General features: G+C 43.5%; 1 protein-coding gene and 1 long non-coding RNA gene across 2 annotated transcripts; one reads left to right on the top strand and one right to left on the bottom strand.

Moving 5' to 3' along the window:
* Positions 1-6: 6 nt before the first annotated feature.
* Positions 7-15016, bottom strand: LOC121888141. Its single transcript, XR_006093149.1, has 3 exons — positions 14872-15016; positions 14664-14767; positions 7-32 (listed from the first exon to the last, which is right to left on the bottom strand). It is a non-coding gene; the product is annotated as an uncharacterized LOC121888141 (long non-coding RNA).
* On the top strand, positions 11079-19909 carry chodl (chondrolectin). Its single transcript, XM_042399507.1, has 8 exons — positions 11079-11484; positions 11657-11988; positions 15235-15410; positions 15494-15678; positions 16251-16408; positions 16651-16686; positions 19415-19495; positions 19589-19909. Exons 2-8 carry the CDS (start codon positions 11901-11903, stop codon positions 19687-19689), a joined length of 825 nt encoding a protein of 274 aa, XP_042255441.1. The 5' UTR covers positions 11079-11484; positions 11657-11900; the 3' UTR covers positions 19690-19909.
* The last annotated feature ends 316 nt before the right edge of the window (positions 19910-20225 follow it).

Here is a 20225-nt window from a genome sequence, read left to right as displayed (position 1 = left end):
ACGTGACTTCTTCTTCTTCTTCTCTCCGTTTACTGGTAGAAAGCGAACAACAACATACCGCCACCTGCTGTACAACAGCTGCAACACACGTCATTTACTCTGTTTCTATTTCTGTCTTACCCGCCTTACTGGTGACTCTCACTTCCCTTTACGTCTGTCCCCAGTATCCCCATCAGATCCCAGTATATCCCTCTGTCCCCAGTATCCCCATCAGATCCCAGTATCTCCCTCTGTCCCCAGTATCCCCATCAGATCCCAGTATCTCCCTCTGTCCCCAGTATCCCCATCAGATCCCAGTATTTCCTTCTGTCCCCAGTATACCCATCAGATCCCAGTATCCCCATCAGATCCCAGTATCTCCCTCTGTCCCCAGTATCCCCATCAGATCCCAGTCTTTATCATGTGACCTTTCTCTTTCAGTTTCATCCATGTTATAATGTAATATGATATGTTTGTTTTCTTTAACTCCCACAGTTCCCACACCTGTCACTGTTCCTTTTTCCCAGTACAAAGAACCATTTAAACCAGTGAGATCCAGTCTGAGTCTTGTTATGATGATTTCCTTCCTTCTGTTTCTTTGTTATGACCGACTTTTGTATTTTGTGATTCTTCCTCCTCCTGTTCTGACCTGCTGCTGTTGTTAAATTACAGAAACTTTCCTGCATGAAACGACCAAATCAACAGACTTTAACTACATCAGGCTCATCATACTTCTGTGTTTTTACTGCAGGAGGATTTTCATGCAGGACTTTTACTCGTATTGGAGTTCCTCTTCCTCCACTGATGAGTAAATGTCTCCAGTAACTCTTCATCATGGTGATGATGGTTTCACTGTTGATGTAATTCCACCTGATCGACACTAGATGTCAACGTTGTGTAAAAGAAAAAGCCTTTTTATTTTCATACTCAGTGTTCAAAATGTTCCAACTAACTTTAGAAGACAAGTTCCCAGTGTTCCCAGTGTTCCCAGTGTTCCCAGTGTGTGTTAAAGCAGCAGTCAGGTGTCTGTAATCATTCCTCCTGTTCATACTGGATATTAAAGATCCTTCAAATGTGCTTTCAATGGAAGTGATGGAGGATAAAATCCACAGTGTGTCCACACAGTCATTTAAAAGTCTGTGTGAAGCTTCTATTCAGCTTCAGCAGTCTGAGTTAGTCATATCAAGTGGATATCTGACACATTTACAGTCTTTGTGTTTCCTCGGACAGTGTTTCCCTGTTGAGCTGCAGGTGGAAGTATAGTAACAAAAAGAGGAACTTTGGCACTAAAAAGACTAACGTTGAAAGATATCTACTTGATTTGACTCATTTGGACGCTGAAGCTTCATATTAGCTTCAGACTGTGGATTTTGTCCTCCATCACTTCCATTGTAAGGTCATTATGAAGGGATCTTCTAATGGTCAGTATGAACGTGACCACATGACCCGACTGATTTAACGCTGTTTTTCCTCTTCAGCTGACCACAGAAATCAATACTGTGTGTGTGTGTGTGTGTGTGTGTGTGTGTGTGTGTGTGTGATGGCCTGCTCAGTATTGATGAACAGAGAAAGTTAATTATTTTGGGACTGAATCGCTGGAAGCCATCAATTATACTCTTATTACACACACACACACACACACAGTAATTAACCTCATTCACCTCACTGTTAGGGACCAGTGTTTCCTTTTGGTGCTGCTTTATATTTCCACTCCGTCAGCTGTCATGTGATCAGCTGCAGCACAACTGCATGTTTAATATGCTTCTCATAATGTGATGTATAACTTGTCATTTTCATGTTTAAAAAACTAAATGTAGTTAGAAGAATAGTTTCAACATGTTGTGAAATCTTCTCGTTGTCCGATTGATTCTTCACTCACAGTCAGCGGCCAGTTAGCTTAGCTTAGCTTAGCTTAGCTTAGCTTAGCATAAAGACTGGAGACAGAGGGAAACAGCTAGCCTGGCTCTGACCAGTAATGTTACATCTCGTTTGTTTAATCTGGAGAAAAAAAGGTTTAAAGCGGTGAATCCTCTGACCTGCTGCCAGTAAAAAACTATTGATCAGAGCAGCACAGCTGATCTCTGACAACCTGCAGCTAATCAATCTGAGTAAAGAATAAATGATGTAGATAAAAATCCATTTATAATCCAATCACATGTGTTCAACATCACTACGTCCTCATCGATGAACTTTTCTCTAAAATGAGCAGAGTGACTTTGTCATCATCATGTCACCAGATTCATAAAAATACTTAAAACACCTGCATTGATCTGTGTGTGTGTGTGTGTGTGAGTGTGTGTGTTTGTGTGTATGTGTGTGTATGTGTGTGTGTGTGTGTGTGAGTGTGTGTGTGAGTGTGTGTGTGTGTGTGTGTGTGTGGTGTGTGTGAGTGTGTGAGTGTGTGTGTGAGTGTGTGTGTGAGTGTGTGTGTGTGTGTGTGTGAGTGTGTGTGTGTGTGTGTGTGTGTGTGAGTGTGTGTGTGAGAGTGTGTGTGTGTGTGAGTGTGTGTGTGTGTGTGTGAGTGTGTGTGTGAGTGTGTGTGAGTGTGTGTGTGAGAGTGTGTGTGTGTGTGTGAGTGTGTGTGTGTGTGTGTGAGTGTGTGTGTGTGTGTGTGTGAGTGTGTGTGTGAGAGTGTGTGTGTGTGTGTGAGTGTGTGTGTGTGTGTGTGTGTGTGTGTGTGTGTGTGTGAGTGTGTGTGTGTGTGTGTGTGAGTGTGTGTGTGTGTGTGTGAGTGTGTGTGTGTGTGTGTGTGTGTGTGTGTGAGTGTGTGTGTGTGTGTGTGTGAGTGTGTGTGTGTGTGTGTGTGAGTGTGTGTGAGTGTGTGTGTGTGTGTGTGAGTGTGTGTGTGTGTGTGTGTGTGTGTGTGTGAGTGTGTGTGTGTGTGTGTGTGAGTGTGTGTGTGAGAGTGTGTGTGTGTGTGAGTGTGTGTGTGAGTGTGTGTGTGTGTGTGTGTGCAGCTATTGGCCGTGACTGAGAGCTCTGCAATATGACCTGCTGTGAAAATCAATCTGCATTAACACACACACACACACACACACACACACACACACACACACACACACACGCGCGCGCGTGCAGAGGCAGGGTTAATGTGTCATCATGCAGTCCGAGCAGCTGCCAGCTGATTGGTCGGTTGGATTGTTTCTGCCTCATAAATCCACATTTAGAAATTTAGAGAAACTTTATTGATCTGCAGCTCTTTGACGGAACATTGTCTGCGTGATTGACAGATTACTGCGGTGTGTGTGTGTGTGTGTGTGTGTGTGTATGTGTGTGTGTGTGTGTATGTGTGTGTGTGTGTGTGTATGTGTGTGTGTGTGTGTGTGTGTGTGTGTGTGTGTGTGTGTGTGTGTGTGTGTGTGTAGGGAAATAAAACGGGCTCAGATTTAAACGTTCATCTAATCTTCATCTTCACAAACGTCTGACCACCAGAAGTCAGAAACAGACGTCCAGCGTCGCTCTGAGGAGACGACAGCTGATGACCTCCGGTGTTTTATTATATGATTATTGATCGATTGATTGATTGATTATTGATCCACAGCAGCGTCTGGCTGACACTCATTAAGACACAAATACACAATTTCAATCTGTTAATTACTGAGAGGAGCAATAAGAACCTGCTAATCTGGACAGATAGAAGCTGTGTGTTATGAGTGGTGCTGGATGTTCTCCTTTAGTTCTCTACTTCAATCAATCATTTATCAATATTTATTAGATTATCAGTGAATCTAATGACTGAGTGTGATGTTAAAGTGTGTTACCTGAACGGAAAACACACCTACTCTTCACTGTCCTGTTAGATCAGCTGACCAATCAATAACCAATCAATAAAGACATTTCCATCAAAGGGTGTTGATGATACACCTGAGACTCCTCCTCTCTGAGCAGCATTTAAGGGATCAACACATCCTGGATGATCAGCTTCTGGGTCCTCCTCCTCCTCCTCCTCTTCTTCTCTAACCTGGCAGACCGAGGTTAACTCGTGTGTGTGTGTGTGTGTGTGTGTGTGTGTGTGTGTGTATGAGGTAATCAGCGGTAAGTGGAGTGTGTTTCTGGACGGAGACGATCAGCCGCCTGCAGCCAATCAATACAGAGATCAATACTGGGAATGGAGGGAGAGATCTAACAGGTCATTATGTGCGTGCGCGTGTGTGAGTGTGTGTGTGTGTGTGTGTGTGTGTGTGTGTGTGTGTCCATGACTTCATTATGGTAATCGCTTGTTTATACAAACAGAGGAGTAACGTGAACTCTGAACTTCCTGTCAGACATTTGAGAGACGTCTGAAAGTTTTTTGGGTTCAAACTTTGGTCAACACACACACACACACACACACACACACACACACACACACACATACACACACACACACACACACACACACACACACACACACACACACACACACACAGTTATAAAGCTGCAGTATATCTGAGATTCCTGAAGCTTCACTGCAGCAGAACAAATGACGACCTGAAACACTGTTGTACAACGTTACAATGATCAGATGATGACAGATGAAACATGTTTATAAGGATCAGATGTAACTGCTGAGTGTTTGTTGCAGAGGTGTGTTGACGTCCTGAGATGAGATGAGAGGATGACCACAGCATCACTACAGGAGTCATGTGATTGACTCGCAGTACGCATTTATTTACCTGAACCAGCAGCTGCATCTAAAAGTGTTTATGAAACATGGACGCCATGGAGACGGAGCACAACGCATCATACGCCTGAAGACCACACCCACACCCGGCGCCATCATATGCAACCGAGAGCTGAAATGCTAACAACGCTAACAACGTCTACAGCAGAGACAGCACAACTGTATAACAAACTCCACATAACAGGCTGCATCACACTTCACAAATTACACACAGGTCATGTTGATGAGGGGGGGGGGGGGGGGGCTCAGCTGGGGGGACGTGCAGAGGGTGTCTGGATTCCACAGAAGAAGAACTCAAGCATCATTGAGCAGTTTAGAAACATCTCACTGCTCGTTGTTGAAGTGTTTTTCAGTGTTGTTGCCCGACGCGTCGCCCGAGTTCCTCCTGAGGAACACGAACATCTCTGAGGAGTCAGGATGCATCCAGCACACAGGACTGGATGTTTCCTACGTTGGTGACCCAGTTTAAAGAAATCATCATATTTACAGTAATGAAGCTCCTCTTTAAGCGTATTAAAATATAAAATATAAAATAAATATAAATGATTTTCTACCATCTAACAGTCACATTATTGTGTTTCTGATGGACTGTAATAATGTGTGTGTGTTTCTGATGGACTGTAATAATGTGTGTGTGTTTCTGATGGACTGTAATAATGTGTGTGTGTGTTATCAGCTCAGATCATTTTACTGACATACTTAGACTCTGAAACTCAATCTGAGTGTGTGAGTGTTGAAATGTGAATATAATTAAGTTTAAGGATCAGATGAATCACATCATGTGAAGCTCTGTCAGGATGGACGTCAACATGTTTTAGATCCATGAACAAACACCCGTCAGACAGCAATGTTCAGTGTTTTATATTTGTTAAACCGTCATTAACTGATGTTTTAGTGTAGCAGTGAACACAACACCAACACGTCGTCATCGTTTCGGTTGATATGTTGAACTTATTTCCACATCCAGCAGTTACGGAGCAACATTATCGTTCATGTGGAGTCGTGTTTCTCTTTCAGCTGTTTTTACTCTCTACCAACTCCTGAGGGAAACATCTGGCTCTTTAGCTGCTAAATGCTCCACTATGTTCACCAGCTAGTCTACAGCTAACTGTGAGCAGGTAGTGAACAGTGGCGACGCTACGAGACGCTGAGAGTGAACCAGAACAGTAAAGTTTCAGCCGGACAGATAAACAATGAGCTGAAACTCACTATAAAGCTCCGTAAAGCCGAGAGGAGCTGCAGAGTCTCTGATGATTCTCTGTAGCTTCATCACCAACACGTCACACATCTGACACATCAGACTGAGGAGGAGAAAAATATGTTATAGATGATTTAAGTTGAACTGATCTTATAAAATGTGCCTGTTACTTCAGACCAGAAGACATCTATGTATCATTCAGAAGACAGTACTGTCAGCAGCGTTAGCTCTATGGATGCTAACACCCTGTTCACGTCATATTTACATAATTATGAGTTTCCGACTTGTAAGCAGCGTTCGACGAGCCTGAAAACCAAGGAGGACAGAAACCATCTGATATTGTTGTTTATTCAATATTTAGGTTTTTAGTTTCCTTTAACGAACATCGTTTCCCATGAGTCCTAGAGGTTTGCGGGCTAAATGTGACTTCCCGACAGAGAAGACGAGTCCATGAGTGAGTTCAGACATGTCTGTAATAACAGCAGCATAGACAGACGTCACAGCTGCAACAATGACTGCAGGAGAAAACACGGCGAAGCAAAACTGAGTCGCACTGCTGCGATTGTAGTTTATGTCCAAGCAGCAACAACCAAACTGAAGCCAATGAAGTCCCTTAAAGTGCAAAACCACCGACAGCCACTAGATGCTCAACTTCTCTCCAGAAACACTGAGTCATCATTGTTTTCAACGAGTCATTCTGGTCTCAGTCTCTAAATTCAGACCCTCTAATAAGTGTGCTGGTGGTCATTTTGGAAATTATCGCTCCGTTAATAAGATGTGAAGACTTATCGTAGCGTTAACGTGGTTGACAGCGTCTCCAGAGCGTCAAAGGAAACAACCTGCACTCCTCATCTGGAAGCTCCTGGTTCCAAACGACCAGAAGCTTCAAGTTTCAAACTGGCTCCAGTGAAACTAACGTGTGACGTCACACCGCGCTACGTCCATCTTTATATCGATGGCCGAAGCGCAAAACCTCCTATCTGCAGAATTTTCTGATTGGCGGTTTTCACTTTGGATGATGAGAACGAGGAAGGTTTTGTTCATATTCAGTGTGTCTGCAGGATGATCAGGATGATCAGGATGATCAGGATCGTGACAGAAAAGTCACACAACAAAACAAAAACACATCCGAGTGTGTAGAGAGGCTGCAGCACGAATCACTGAACAATCATCTCCAGGAATTCTGACCCCAGTTTACCACAATGTAGTAACTATTACATCCACGACATCTTTTTACCTGAAAACGAACTGAATTTTATTTGTAATTTAATTTTAATTATTAACTTAATTAACAAAAGCTCCTCTCTGCACTTTGCGAGGCATTAATATCTATAACACATATTATAATAATATAGTCCAAAAACAGTGTTTTATGTGTTGGGTGTCCTTAACAAACAGCATTCTGCAAGAAAACAAGTTTTTTTTAGTTTTTTCAAAAAGTGCATTTTTCAGATCGGAGGTTTTGCTCTTCAGCCGTCGATATTCAGTCTGTGGTTGCGTCCCAGTCTAGCAGGGGTTAAAGGTCGTTCCCTCCCCGTGAAAGTAAAAACTATTTATTGCTATATTTACAAAAGTGAAAAAAACAAGAGAATCAGAAAATCACAAAATACAAAAGTGTACTGAAGACAGAACACAGCGCCGCCACCGCTGGAAACACGGTGTCACGTCTGGACCAATCAGCAGCCGGCACTCTCCAGGCCCGAACCCACGGATCCTGCAGGCACAGACCACACAAACACAGGAACATGTAGCTAAACATGCTAAACATTACACATTATATCTTCCTGTTAACGTTGAATCTGTGTTTTGGTGTCTTTTAGAGGACAGATGGAGGAAACGTCCAGAGCAGGAGAGTCCTCCCCGGGTGGACACTAACAGAGCGGACGGACGGATCGTTGCTGCAGATGAGGGTGAAAAGGTAAAAGCTTCAGGTTTTTATGGCGTTTTAATGTTTCCGTGCTGCGTTCAAGGGGGGGGGGCGCACGCACGCATGAGTCCAGTCAATGCAGACTAGTGAGACGCACTGAAAGCAGCTCATGCTTCTATTGATTTCTGTTCCCTCCATCAAGAGGAATAATTAACTGCTTTTGTCACATCGCTGCACACGTTTTCCTCCCGCTCAGAAACGATCGCCAGCGTTTCCATCAACATCTGCATCCGTCACACTCCAACAAATCCTTCCAGCAGACACGAAGGTAATCAGACACACTGAGATAAAAACAGCAACGACAGGCAGCACGCTCTGTGAAGCTACATCACTGTTCTGTTTGTTTTGTCTGTTCATTGTGTGTTGAAGATGAAGATCCTCATCCTCAGTTTCCTCCATCAGCAGTTTGTCAAACAGAAATGAGCACAAAATGATTTCCAGGTTTGTTTCTGATGTTTCAGGATGTTTTTCCAGCAGAGACTGAAGCTGTGACTCACTGAGACAACAGCACACGACCGACAGGAGCAGCGGTTAGAGCGTCTGCCGGGGCCTGGGGGGGCCCGAGGACAGGGGGCCGGGGGGGGGGGGGGGGGGGGGGGGGGGGGCAGCAGTACAATAACATTAACACACAGTTACAGCCTCAGTCCAGCTGGCAGACTGTAACCGGACAGCAGAAGAAGAAGAAGTGAGCTGACATCATCGACCTCAAACTGCTGCAGAGATTAAAGTAAACAGGAAGCTCTGTAAAAATACTGAGGTATCACAGGGTCAGTGAACGCCTCACTGTCTGTAAACACACTGAGGTATCGCAGGGTCAGTGAACGCCCCACTGTCTGTAAACACACCGAGGTATTGCAGGGTCAGTGAACGCCTCGCCGTCTGTAAACACACTGAGGTATTGCAGGGTCAGTGAACGCCTCACTGTCTGTAAACACACCGAGGTACTGCAGGGTCAGTGAACGCCTCACTGTCTGTAAACACACCGAGGTACTGCAGGGTCAGTGAACGCCTCGCCGTCTGTAAACACACTGAGGTATTGCAGGGTCAGTGAACGCCTCACTGTCTGTAAACACACCGAGGTACTGCAGGGTCAGTGAACGCCTCACTGTCTGTAAACACACCGAGGTATTGCAGGGTCAGTGAACGCCTCACTGTCTGTAAACACACCGAGGTACTGCAGGGTCAGTGAACGCCTCACTGTCTGTAAACACACCGAGGTATTGCAGGGTCAGTGAACGCCTCACTGTCTGTAAACACACCGAGGTATTGCAGGGTCAGTGAACGCCTCACTGTCTGTAAACACACCGAGGTACTGCAGGGTCAGTGAACGCCTCGCCGTCTGTAAACACACTGAGGTATTGCAGGGTCAGTGAACGCCTCACTGTCTGTAAACACACCGAGGTACTGCAGGGTCAGTGAACGCCTCACTGTCTGTAAACACACCGAGGTATTGCAGGGTCAGTGAACGCCTCACTGTCTGTAAACACACTGAGGTATTGCAGGGTCAGTGAACGCCTCGCCGTCTGTAACCATACCATACCGGGGGGTTCAGTGACACTGAAGAACGGATGTCTGAACAGGAAACTGTGGTGTTTTTTGGTGTGCTTAAAGACAATATTAAGCTATGCAGATTGATTTTATAAGTTTTATAAGTTTTATAAGTGCTAGTGTGTTAGAATCTTATTGATGATGTATTTGTAATCTCATGAATCACATTTAATCACTATACGTATAGAAGCACGGTAAAAGAGAAATCTGAGTGTGTTTGTACTACATGTCACTTTGCTTGAGTCTGGAGAAGATCAAGAAATAAGGGTGTAAAATGACTAGAATAACTAAAAACATAAAGGCCAGAAGACAACTTGGCAATAATGTAAAATGATCCCCAATACTTATATAAAAACATAACCAGGTAGAACTGAATATGCCGGTACATATCCACGACAGCTCAAAACCTTTCTTGAAGAGTTTTGACCAACAACGAGTGACGAAGATAAAATATAACGGTGTAATTGGCCAAAAAATGAGGAGGATGGAGGATAGGTGCCGACCCAGGGGTATAAAAACTACGCCCGGAAGGAAAAAACCTTCAGACAACACTTTGCTGACTCCTGATTTTTTATCATCACAAAGCAGTTTTTAATCTGGTGTTTCCTTCAACTGTCATCCATCGATCTGACACCACAAAACCATCGTTATGGAAACCATAAATCAGGGAATGTGTTTCCGTGGAGACAGGACGAGAGCTTAATCTGAGAGGACTGAAAAACATCCGCAGAGTTCAGGGTCAAAGGTCAGCAGGAGGAGACCGGCTGACTGTCACCATGGCAACCGGCCAGCCTGACCTCTGACCTGCTGTGATGATGATGCTGATGCTGCGTAATCGTCCGATATCAACACAAACTTCACAGTCACATTCAGTTTGTATGAAGCGGTTTATGTTTCTGTCTGTGATAACGAGACGAGATTAAATTCAACTTTAGTGCTGAAACAACTAAAAGCATAAAAATAATTTGTACCACATCGCACCTCTCTGTAAGACGTCTGGACAGAAGGCGTTCAGTGACCACAGCCTGGTCACTGAACCAAACTCTGCAAATGTGTCACAGTTTGATCCAGAGTCGTTGCTGTTGTGTCGACTGTGTGAAGAGTTTTGAACATGTGGACTCAGTATTGATCCCTGCAGGTAACCAATCAGAAACAACCCGCTTATGAAACACATTTTGAATCATGTCAGCTGACTGACGGTGCATCAGGTGCGGAGACGGTGAGTTTGTGGAACAGAAGAGGCTCGAGGACGAAGCCTTGAGGAACTCCACGTGTCACTAAAGTCATGTTTGATACCTGAATATTCATTCGTTCACCACTCCACCAGACACGTTCAGATCATTGTTTGGTATAAATCTGATCTTCTCTCATTGATAAGAAGATGTTTTATCTATAAAGTACATTATACTATTGATACTTCTAGTAATACTAATACGCTGTTTTATCAAAGACACTGTGAGCCGGCAGCAAAGACAAAGACTGTTTTAATATGACCAGACTGATGATGATGATGATGATGATGAGGATTGTGTGTGTGTGTGTGTGTGTGTGTGTGTGTGTGTGTGTGTGTGTGCATGTGTCAGCTGTTTGGTTTCTGCAAGCTGATGGTTCTTCTGGCCAAAGGCGATGAAAAACCTTGACCTCATTTACTCTGTGTGTGTGTATGTGTGTGTGTGTGTGTGTGTGTGTGTGTGTGTGTGTGTGTGTGTGTGTGTGTGTGTGTGTGCGTGTGTGTGTGTGTGTGCTGTTAGCCTAGCTTAGCACAAAGACTGGAAGCAGGGGGAAACTGTTAGCCCAGACAAACAGAAAGCTCCTGTTTTTATCGTCTGATGTTCAGATGTTAAACTTCAGACAGTGTTTTGTGCAGCAGGTCAGTCAGCAGTGACGTGTTTTATATATTTTGGTATATTTGTAATATTCATATTTTTCCAAACACACACATACGTTTCTTGCATTTCACCGGCACCAAACCTCAGTTCGGTTCTTTAATAATTTGACTGTTTCGCTTCTTGTTTAGTAAATTTCACTTTGAGAAAGTGAAGCGACGGAGCTGCGATCAAATGTTCAGTCGGAAGTCTCCTGCAGCGTTCATCACACCTTCAGAGGGATCAATAAAGACTAAAAGAGATGAACTGATCGTCATAGCTGCAGCAGATATCAGAGGAACGTGTGAGTGATTCAGTTATTGATCAGCTGCTCTGCTGGGAACCAACCAGCTGCTGTCAGTGTAAGTGAATTAAAGTGTGTGTGTGTGTGTGTGTGTGTGTGTGTGTGTGTGTGTGTGTGTGTGTGTGTGTGTGTGTGTGTGTGTGTGTGTGTGTGTGTGTGTGTGGCCCCCCAGGGCTTAATGAAAGAGGAGGTTACATCTGGGGCTGTGTGTCGGGGGGTGGATCACAGAGGAGGAGGAGAGAGAGAGAGAGTTCATCTGCAGACAGAAGCATCAGAGAGGAAAGGAGGTGAACGAGGAGGAAACATGGAGACGAGGAGCAGGACTTCACGCTGAAGAAAACACTTCTTCTCCTCTTTCTCTAAAATAAAACTTCAGAATTTATTTTTTTCGTGTTGCTGAAAAACCTCCCAAAACGATGACATGTCATCCAGTGACGCTGTGGATTCTGGGCGTTGTCATGGTGATGATGGTCGCCGGGGGAAACGGGGCCCGGGTGGTGAGCGGTGAGTTAAGAGATTAAAGTTAAAATATATAGAAAGTCGTTAAACCTTACCAACACCTGAGTATTTAATCTGTCAGTGTTTAATTACTGTTGCAGTGTTGAACCTGGAGTTAATTAAAGAATAATTAATATATTAAGCAGTTTTAATTGGTTTGTGCACAGTTTAAAGGGGTTTTACAATCCCTGCATTTGCACCTTAATTTAAGGGTTCAGGTCATTTTTAAGGTAAAATGAATCTGTGGTTCTGTTACTTGGTTAAATTTACAGGATTGACGTCAAACTTATGGATTATTAATGAATAATTAATGGACTAATATATTTAATATTTCTGCAAAATAACATTAAACTCATAACGTGTTATTTCCTCCTAGAAGGTGAATGTTTATGGAAGGTTTTCAGTACAAATAATCCTTTAAAATCTCTTAATATATTATAATCAAACCATGAAATTCTCCTTAATCTGTGCAAAAACCCAATTAAAATCTCTTTAATTTAATCACAATCCATTAATTTGTCCCAAATCTGCCTCATTAAAAATATCTGAATGCTGAAGAATAAATCTTTTGAAACATGATTGATGTGCAGCTGAAAATATTCATGGATTTGTCAAATATCTCAAATGAATGAGGAACGTGAGGGAAAGTCATGTCCTCCTTAAATATATCTGTTAATTAGAGCTTTTGAAATTCAGGTGTTTTGTTCTTTAAATTAAAGGACCAATGAGAAGCTTTCTGGCTCTCAAACACCTGACAGGGATCAAAGTGTTTGTTGTGTTTTTTAGAGGTAAAGAGATTAGAAACTATACATCAGATATTCTTTGCTTTTCGTCATCAGTGATTTGAATTTAATATCTTGTCTTCTTTTATCACAGTATACTACATAATAACGTCCAAACCATTTGTTGCCTTTTTGCTAAAACATCAGATTTGCAGCCGGCGCTGGCAGCTCCGCTCGAGCCGATGAAGCAGATCAGCGAGAGGCTGATAGCAGACAGATATATATGGAGCTCTTTAGTGGCTTTAACAGTAAAGTGATGATGGTGCAGAAGAGAATCCAGCTAATCACTTAAAGTAGCTGTGTGTGTGTGTGTGTGTGTGTGTGTGTGTGTGTGTGTGTGTGTGTGTGTGTGTGTGTGTGTGATGCTGTTTTAACCAGACTGTGTATTAATCACTGCAGCTATTCACTGGGGATCTTTAAACACACACACACACACACACACACACACACACACACACACACACACACACACACACACACACTGTCAGTGTTTTCAGCTGTATTGTATCTGTATGTTCACCTTGATTGTTTCTGATACTGAGCTTCTTCCTAGAGTTTAATTTATTTATAAGTTAAATATCGTTACATACAGTTGATGTAGTTGAAGCTAATTTGCAGCCTGCGTTCCTGTTTAGGCTTTTAAATTTAGATTAAAACAGCCAATAATGTCACTTTGACTCATTTCGCTTTTTTTTTTAGTTGTGTCAAAACAAATTGTAACAGAAATAATGAAAGCTGATGAACTGGAGGGCAGAGCGATGCAGCGGGACTCGTTTCCAGCAGTGGAGGAAGTACTCAGATCCTTTACTGCAGTAAAAGTACCAAAACAGCAAAGTACAAATACTCCATTACAAGTAAAAGTACATAAGTATTATGAGCTTGATGTAGTTAAAGTATTGCAGTAAAAGTACATAAGTATTATGAGCTTGATGTAGTTAAAGTATTGCAGTAAAAGTACATAAGTATTATGAGCTTGATGTAGTTAAAGTATTGCAGTAAAAGTACATAAGTATTATGAGCTTGATGTAGTTAAAGTATTGCAGTAAAAGTACATAAGTATTATGAGCTTGATGTAGTTAAAGTATTGCAGTAAAAGTACATAAGTATTATGAGCTTGATGTAGTTAAAGTATTGCAGTAAAAGTACATAAGTATTATGAGCTTGATGTAGTTAAAGTATTGCAGTAAAAGTAGTGGTTTGGTCCCTCTGACTGATATATTATTATATATGACATCATTAGATTATTAATAGTGAAGCATCAGTGTTAGAGCAGCATGTTACTGTTGTAGCTGCTGGAGGTGGAGCTAGTTTACACTACTTTATATACAGTTAGCTAGTTTAGTCCAGTGGTTCCCAACCTAGGGGTGGGGCCCCTCCAAAGGGTCAGCAGATAAATCTGAGGGGTGGTGAGATGATTAATGGGAGAGGAAAGAAGAAAAAACAAAGTTCTGATACACAAATCTGTTTTCAGTTTTTGGACTTTTTCTCTAATCTTTGATTTTTGCTGAAATATTGGATCATTTGAACATTTATTGAAATGAAAGCATGTGAGAAGTTTAGAGGGAAAAATCACTATTTGGTGGAGCTGTTAACAACTCATAGACATGTGAAATGTGACCCCGACTACACACTGCTTTTTGTAAGACGTCAAAAGACAAAAAGGTTGGAAACCACTGGTTTCATCTTTAACAATGTGTTGTATTTTAAAAGCTTGTTATATTATCCATTGTGTCAAATCTTCATCTGAAAAGTAACTAAAGCTGTCAAATAAATGTAGTGGAGTAGAAAGTACAATATTTCCCTCTGAAATGTAGAAAGTAGCATCACATGGAAATACTCAAGTAAAGTACAAGTACCTCTATACTGTACTACAGTACTTGAGTAAATGTACTCACTTACTTTTCACCGCTGCTCGTTTCTGTTTGCTGCTTTGACTCTCTTGGCTCCAGTAATAAACACCAGCTAAGTCAGCTAATTTGCTTTTAGGCTGTGTTCAAGCTGCCCTGTGTTAAAACAGTACAAAGGGCTGTGTTGTTTAGGGTAAGTCCAGCTGGAGCTACAGATGAATCCATCAAATGCCAAAACAGCAGCAGTTTGTAATGCTCACAGACAGGATTTTTGATGACACTTCTTCTTCAGGGAGAAACTAAGAAGGGAGAGAGAAGAGAAGAAATTCAATTCAGATGTTATTAAGGACACAACTCATGGGGGGTCCACAGCACAAGAGAGAGTGAAGCTTATAATTAGCTGCAGATGAGAATTATGGTTCAAGCAAGAAGGAAGCATTGTCTCACCGGTGCCTCAAACAACCCGCCCCCCCCCCCCCCCCCCCCCCACAATGCTGCACTGTTGGTTTTGGTCTGAGCTTCAGGGATCAAGCTAGAAGGACGGTTCCTAGTTAAGGTGTAAGGAAACAGATGACCCGTCAATCATCACTGTGGGAGGGACTATGACTCTTCTTCTTTCTCAGGTCAGACGGTGTGTTCGGGTGGTCCGGAGCGTCCCTGCTATAAAATCGCATATTTCCACGATATGTCAAGCCGTGTTGCGTTCAAGGAGGCGCGTCAGGTCTGCGAGATGGACGGAGGGTCACTGCTCAGCATTGAAAGCCCGGCTGAGCAGAGAGACATCGAAAATCTGCTGCAGGTGAGACAGACGACTAGTCATCTTCATCCTTCATCTCCTTCTCTTCCAATTCTCATCGTTCTCCTCTTCCTCCTTGTCTCCAGGAGCTGCGTTCAGGAGCAGTGGGCGGTGCAGGAGGAGGCACAGGAGGAGGAATAGCAGACGGTGATTTCTGGATCGGTCTGACTCGGGTGGACGGAGTCGATCAGAATCATCCTGAACTCAGCAACACCCTCACTTCCTGTCCACAGCTGTATCACTGGACTGACGGCAGCCCGGCATCCTTCAGGTGACCCTGATCTACATCTTTAAATCTGTCTTATTGATTTGTTGACGTAGTTTGGGGACGGTTTGAAGACACATAAAGAACTGACTGTTTGCTTAACGCCACCCCTGAACAGTTATTGTCCAGTAATATATAATCTAGTGATTAACGCTTTGTGTTGTTGGATTTCTCCACATGTTGAAGTGGTGTACTGTTTTCAGTCTTTCCAAAACGTATAAGGAATGGATTAAACTCTGTTTGTCTGCTGTAATGTGATTCTCTAAAGTTAGCATGTCTGGCTAACTAGCTCACTACCTGCAGTAGTATCCCAGTGTTCCTTCCTAGGCTAAGTTCCAGGTTACGTTAGAAAAAGATTTGTTCAGGACAGGATCATTCACTGTAGGAAGATGGTACCAGGCTAACGTTAGCGGCACTGTCCTGCTCTTTACCTGAGATACATTACCTCATGTTAACAGGCTTGTGCTTGAAATCAAAAACAGTCTGGCTGTCTGTTTGAGACCATACAAAATATAGAAAACCACGAGAATGATCCTTTAATGATAATGATGATGCTGATGATGATGATGATGATGTAGGAACTGGTATTTTGATGAGCCATCATGTGGAGGAGAGGCCTGCGTCGTGATGTACCATCAGCCGACTGCACTTCCTGGTCTGGGCGGGGCTTATCTCTACCAATGGAATGACGACAGCTGCAACATGAAACACAACTTCATCTGCAAATATGAACCAGGTACCATCAGCCAATCAGCTTCACTCACTGCCAAACAAACGAGGTACCATCAGCCAATCAGCTTCACTCACTGCCAAACAAACGAGGTACCATCAGCCAATCAGCTTCACTCACTGCTAAACAAACGAGGTACCATCAGCCAATCAGCTTCACTCACTGCTAAACAAACGAGGTACCATCAGCCAATCAGCTTCACTCACTGCTAAATTGAGGTCTGCTGATTTTTTCTTTCTTTCTTTCAGAGAGCAAATCAGTGACAGAAGAGGGCAATACACCAGGTGAGCAGGAACATCCTTGTAAGGTCATAACTTCCACACAATCCAAATTGATCCCACGATGCTCATAGAGTATATTATGAATATACCGTATGTATATATATACATACACATAAATAATACACTGCTCAAAAAAATTAAGCGAACACTTAAATCACAGATCAGATTTTGATGAACGAATTATTCAAGTTGAAAATCTTTACTGATGTTCATTGTTTAATTTGGTGAAATCACAGCTGATCCAACTTGTGTGAACTTTATCACGGCAGCTCATAATGTGAGTCAGTAGTGTGTTTGGCCCCCGTGTGCCTGTATGCACTCCTGATAACGTCTGGGCATGCTCCTGATGAGTCGGCGGATGGTGTCATGGGGGATCTCTTCCCAGACCTGGATCAGGGCATCAGTGAGCTCCTGGACAGTCTGCGGCGGTACTTGGTGGCATCGGATGCGCCGATACATAACGTCCCATAGGTGCTCAGTTAGATTTAGGTCAGGGGAACGAGAGGGCCAGTCAATGGCATCGATGCCTTCGTCATCCAGGAACTGCCTACACACTCATTATCCTGCACCAGGAGGAACCAGGGCCCACTCCACCAGCATAAGGTCTGACAGTTGCTCTGAGGATTTCATCCCGGTACCTAACGGCAGTCAGGGTACCGATGGCTATGACATGGAGGTCTGTCCTCCCCAGAACATCACTGATCCACCACCAAACTGGTCATGCTGGATGATGTTACAGGCAGCATAACGTTCACCACGGCGTCTCCAGACTCTTTCACGCCTGTCACATGTGCTCAGTGCGAACCTGCTCTCATCTGTGGAGAGAACGGGGCGCCAGTGGTGGACCTGCCAATCCGGGTGAATGCCATCGAGCTGCACGGTGCTGGACTGTGAGCACAGGTCCCACTAGAGGACATCGGGCCCTCATGGAGTCTGTTTCTGACAGTTTGGTCAGAAACATGCACACCAGTAGCCTGCTGGAGGTCGTTCTGTAGGACTCTAGCAGTGCTCCTCCTGTTCCTCCTCACACAAAGGAGCAGATACCGGTCCTGCTGCTGGCTTGATGTCTACGGGTCTGTCCAGCTCTCCCCGTGTAACAGCTGGTCTCCTGGTATCTCCTCCATGCTCTTGAGACTGTGCTGGGAGACACAGCAAACCTTCTTGTGACCGCACGTATGGATGTGACATCCTGGAGGAGCTGGACTACCTGTGCAACCTGACTGGGCTGCAGGTACCGCCTGATGCTACCAGTAGTGACAAAGACACTATCAGAACACAAGACTAGAGCAGAATCAGTCAGGAAGGATCAGGAGAGAGCACCACATGCAGATCCATTCCCTTTTTGGGGGTTGTCTTGCTTTTGCCTCTCCATTGCACCTGCTGTCACTTTCATTTGCACTAAAGCAGGTGAAACTGATTCACAATCACTTGTGCTTCCTAAATAGACTGATTGATAGTTTAACTGACTCGGTGTTATACTGTGATAATTAAGTGTTCCCTTAATTGTTTTGAGCAGTGTATAATGAATCATAACGAGTAGTTATTCCCTCAAAGAAATATATTTTCTCTCTTTCAGACAGATCGATGTTTACAGCGTCCAGGTGTAAACGAGTAACGTTTAAAATAAACAAGAACAAAATTAAAAATGAACAAATCGTCAGTTTAACATTTTGAGATCACTTTTACTTCCGATACTTTGCTGATAACACTTATATTTCTGATATTTCTTCAAGAGTTTGCTGATGAACCTTCAAGAGAATTTTTTAAATTTACAATTTTCAACAATGTTTTTTCACTGTTATAAATGATCTGCAGGACTTCATGTGTTTCACTGATACAAGGCTCAGACTGAAATATCTCAACAACCAGTGGAGCTATTGATGGATTTAAGATGAAACTTTGTAGGAACATTGATGTTCCAGGGAGGATGAATCCTCTGCAGAGACAGACTGTGAGGATGAGGAGGTGAAGATATAGAACGGGAAGGTAGTTGTTGTAGTTTGGCTGCAGCTTCGACAAACAGCTCATGGAGGCAGTTATAAGGTGCTTTAAAACCCGTAGTGTCTTAATTTGTGTCCTTCTTGGTCAAATCTGAACATACAGACATGAAACATATTTTTATTTTCAGCTCCAGTGTGACTTTAACGTCCCGAGGATCATTTATCTCCAATAAACCCACTTAGTTTCCTTCAGTATGACAGTGATCAGTGATCGTTGTCTGCACATCATGTGACAGACAGTAGCTGCTGAGTCACATGACTTTAATGGAGACTATTTGACTAAAATGTAAAGTTCAGGTTCAAATAATCTTTATTGTCATTCAAGACTATAAAAGAGTACAAAGCAGAACAAAACAAAGCCTTTCTCACAGCTCAGACTGCAACAAAGAAAATAAATAAATAGATCAATAAATAAAGTATAAGCAGCAATAAATAAACACGACATAAAGTGCAGAAATAATAGCAGCCGCATCAAAGATTTAATTACTGCAGCCAACAGAAGCCTGTGTGTTTGTATGCGTGTCACTGATCATGTAGCGGATAAACAAATTAAAGATAAAAACGGGGCTCAAATTGCAGCCTGACTACAGAGCTGGGGGGCTGTGTGTGTGTGTGTGTGTGTGTGTGTGTGTGTGTGTGTGTGTGTGTGTGTCAGCACTTTAAGGTCATGCTGTGTAGCGCCAGCATGACGTTAAAGTGTGTTTGTTGTGTGTTTGTTGTGTGTTGTGCAGAGGCCACAGCAGGCGGCGGAGTCAAACAGTCTGCAGGCAGTGAGGAGGTTCCTCCTCAGGTCACCATGGCTGGAGCTTCAGGTACAGAAACACATCCCGTGACCTCTGACCTCGGTCTCAACCCGCAGCCGGCGTCCTGTTTGTCAGCGTCAGTGTCTGTCTGTCTCTCTGCAGGCATGCTGCTGGTGTACGTGATCATTCCCACAATCCCCCTGCTGCTGCTCATCCTGGTGGCTTCTGGGACGTGTTGTTTTCAGATGTTCAGTAGAAGGTGAGACTGAAGGATCCCAGCAGCTTCGTTTCCTGCCGCCGCCGCGGTTATTACTGCTGATGATGCAGGGTTTTATTGTGTGTGTGTGTGTGTGTGCTTACTCAGTGATTATGACGGGTCAAACACTCACATGTCTTGTTAACAAGAGCTGATTTACAGCAGCTCCTGGCTCACTGCCTCAGAGTGTGTCTATGTGAGTGAGTGTGTGTCTGTGCGTGTCTATGTGTGTGTGTCTATGTGAGTGTGTGTGTGTGTATGTGAGTGTGTGTGAGTCTATGTGTGTGTGTGTCAGTGCGTGTGTGTGTGTCTATGTGTGAGTGTGTGTGTGTCTATGTGTGAGTGTGTGTGTATGTGAGTGTGTGTCTATGTGTGAGTGTGTGTGTGTGTGTGCGTGTGTGTGTGAGTGTGTATATGTGAGTGTGTGTCTATGTGTGAGTGTGTGTGTGCGTCTATGTGTGTGTGTGTGTGTGAGTGTGTGTGTGTGTGTGTGTGTGTGTGTGTGTGTGTGTGTGTGTGTCTATGTGTGTGTGAGTGTGTGTG

Source organism: Thunnus maccoyii, chromosome 21 (assembly GCF_910596095.1).
Source record: "Thunnus maccoyii chromosome 21, fThuMac1.1, whole genome shotgun sequence".
Lineage (NCBI taxonomy): Eukaryota > Metazoa > Chordata > Actinopteri > Scombriformes > Scombridae > Thunnus > Thunnus maccoyii.
Note: the sequence above shows the minus strand (reverse complement) of the source record. Positions and strands in the feature narration are given on the sequence as shown.

What these genes read in the sequence shown, in the direction of transcription:
- chodl (XM_042399507.1), top strand. Translation starts at nt 11,901, where the DNA reads ATGACATGTCATCCAGTGACGCTGTGGATTCTGGGCGTTGTCATGGTG. An exon ending in AGAAGAGGGCAATACACCAG is followed by an intron (nt 16,687 to 19,414) that starts GTGAGCAGGAAC and finishes TGTGTTGTGCAG; the next exon opens with AGGCCACAGCAGGCGGCGGA. An exon ending in CACCATGGCTGGAGCTTCAG is followed by an intron (nt 19,496 to 19,588) that starts GTACAGAAACAC and finishes GTCTCTCTGCAG; the next exon opens with GCATGCTGCTGGTGTACGTG.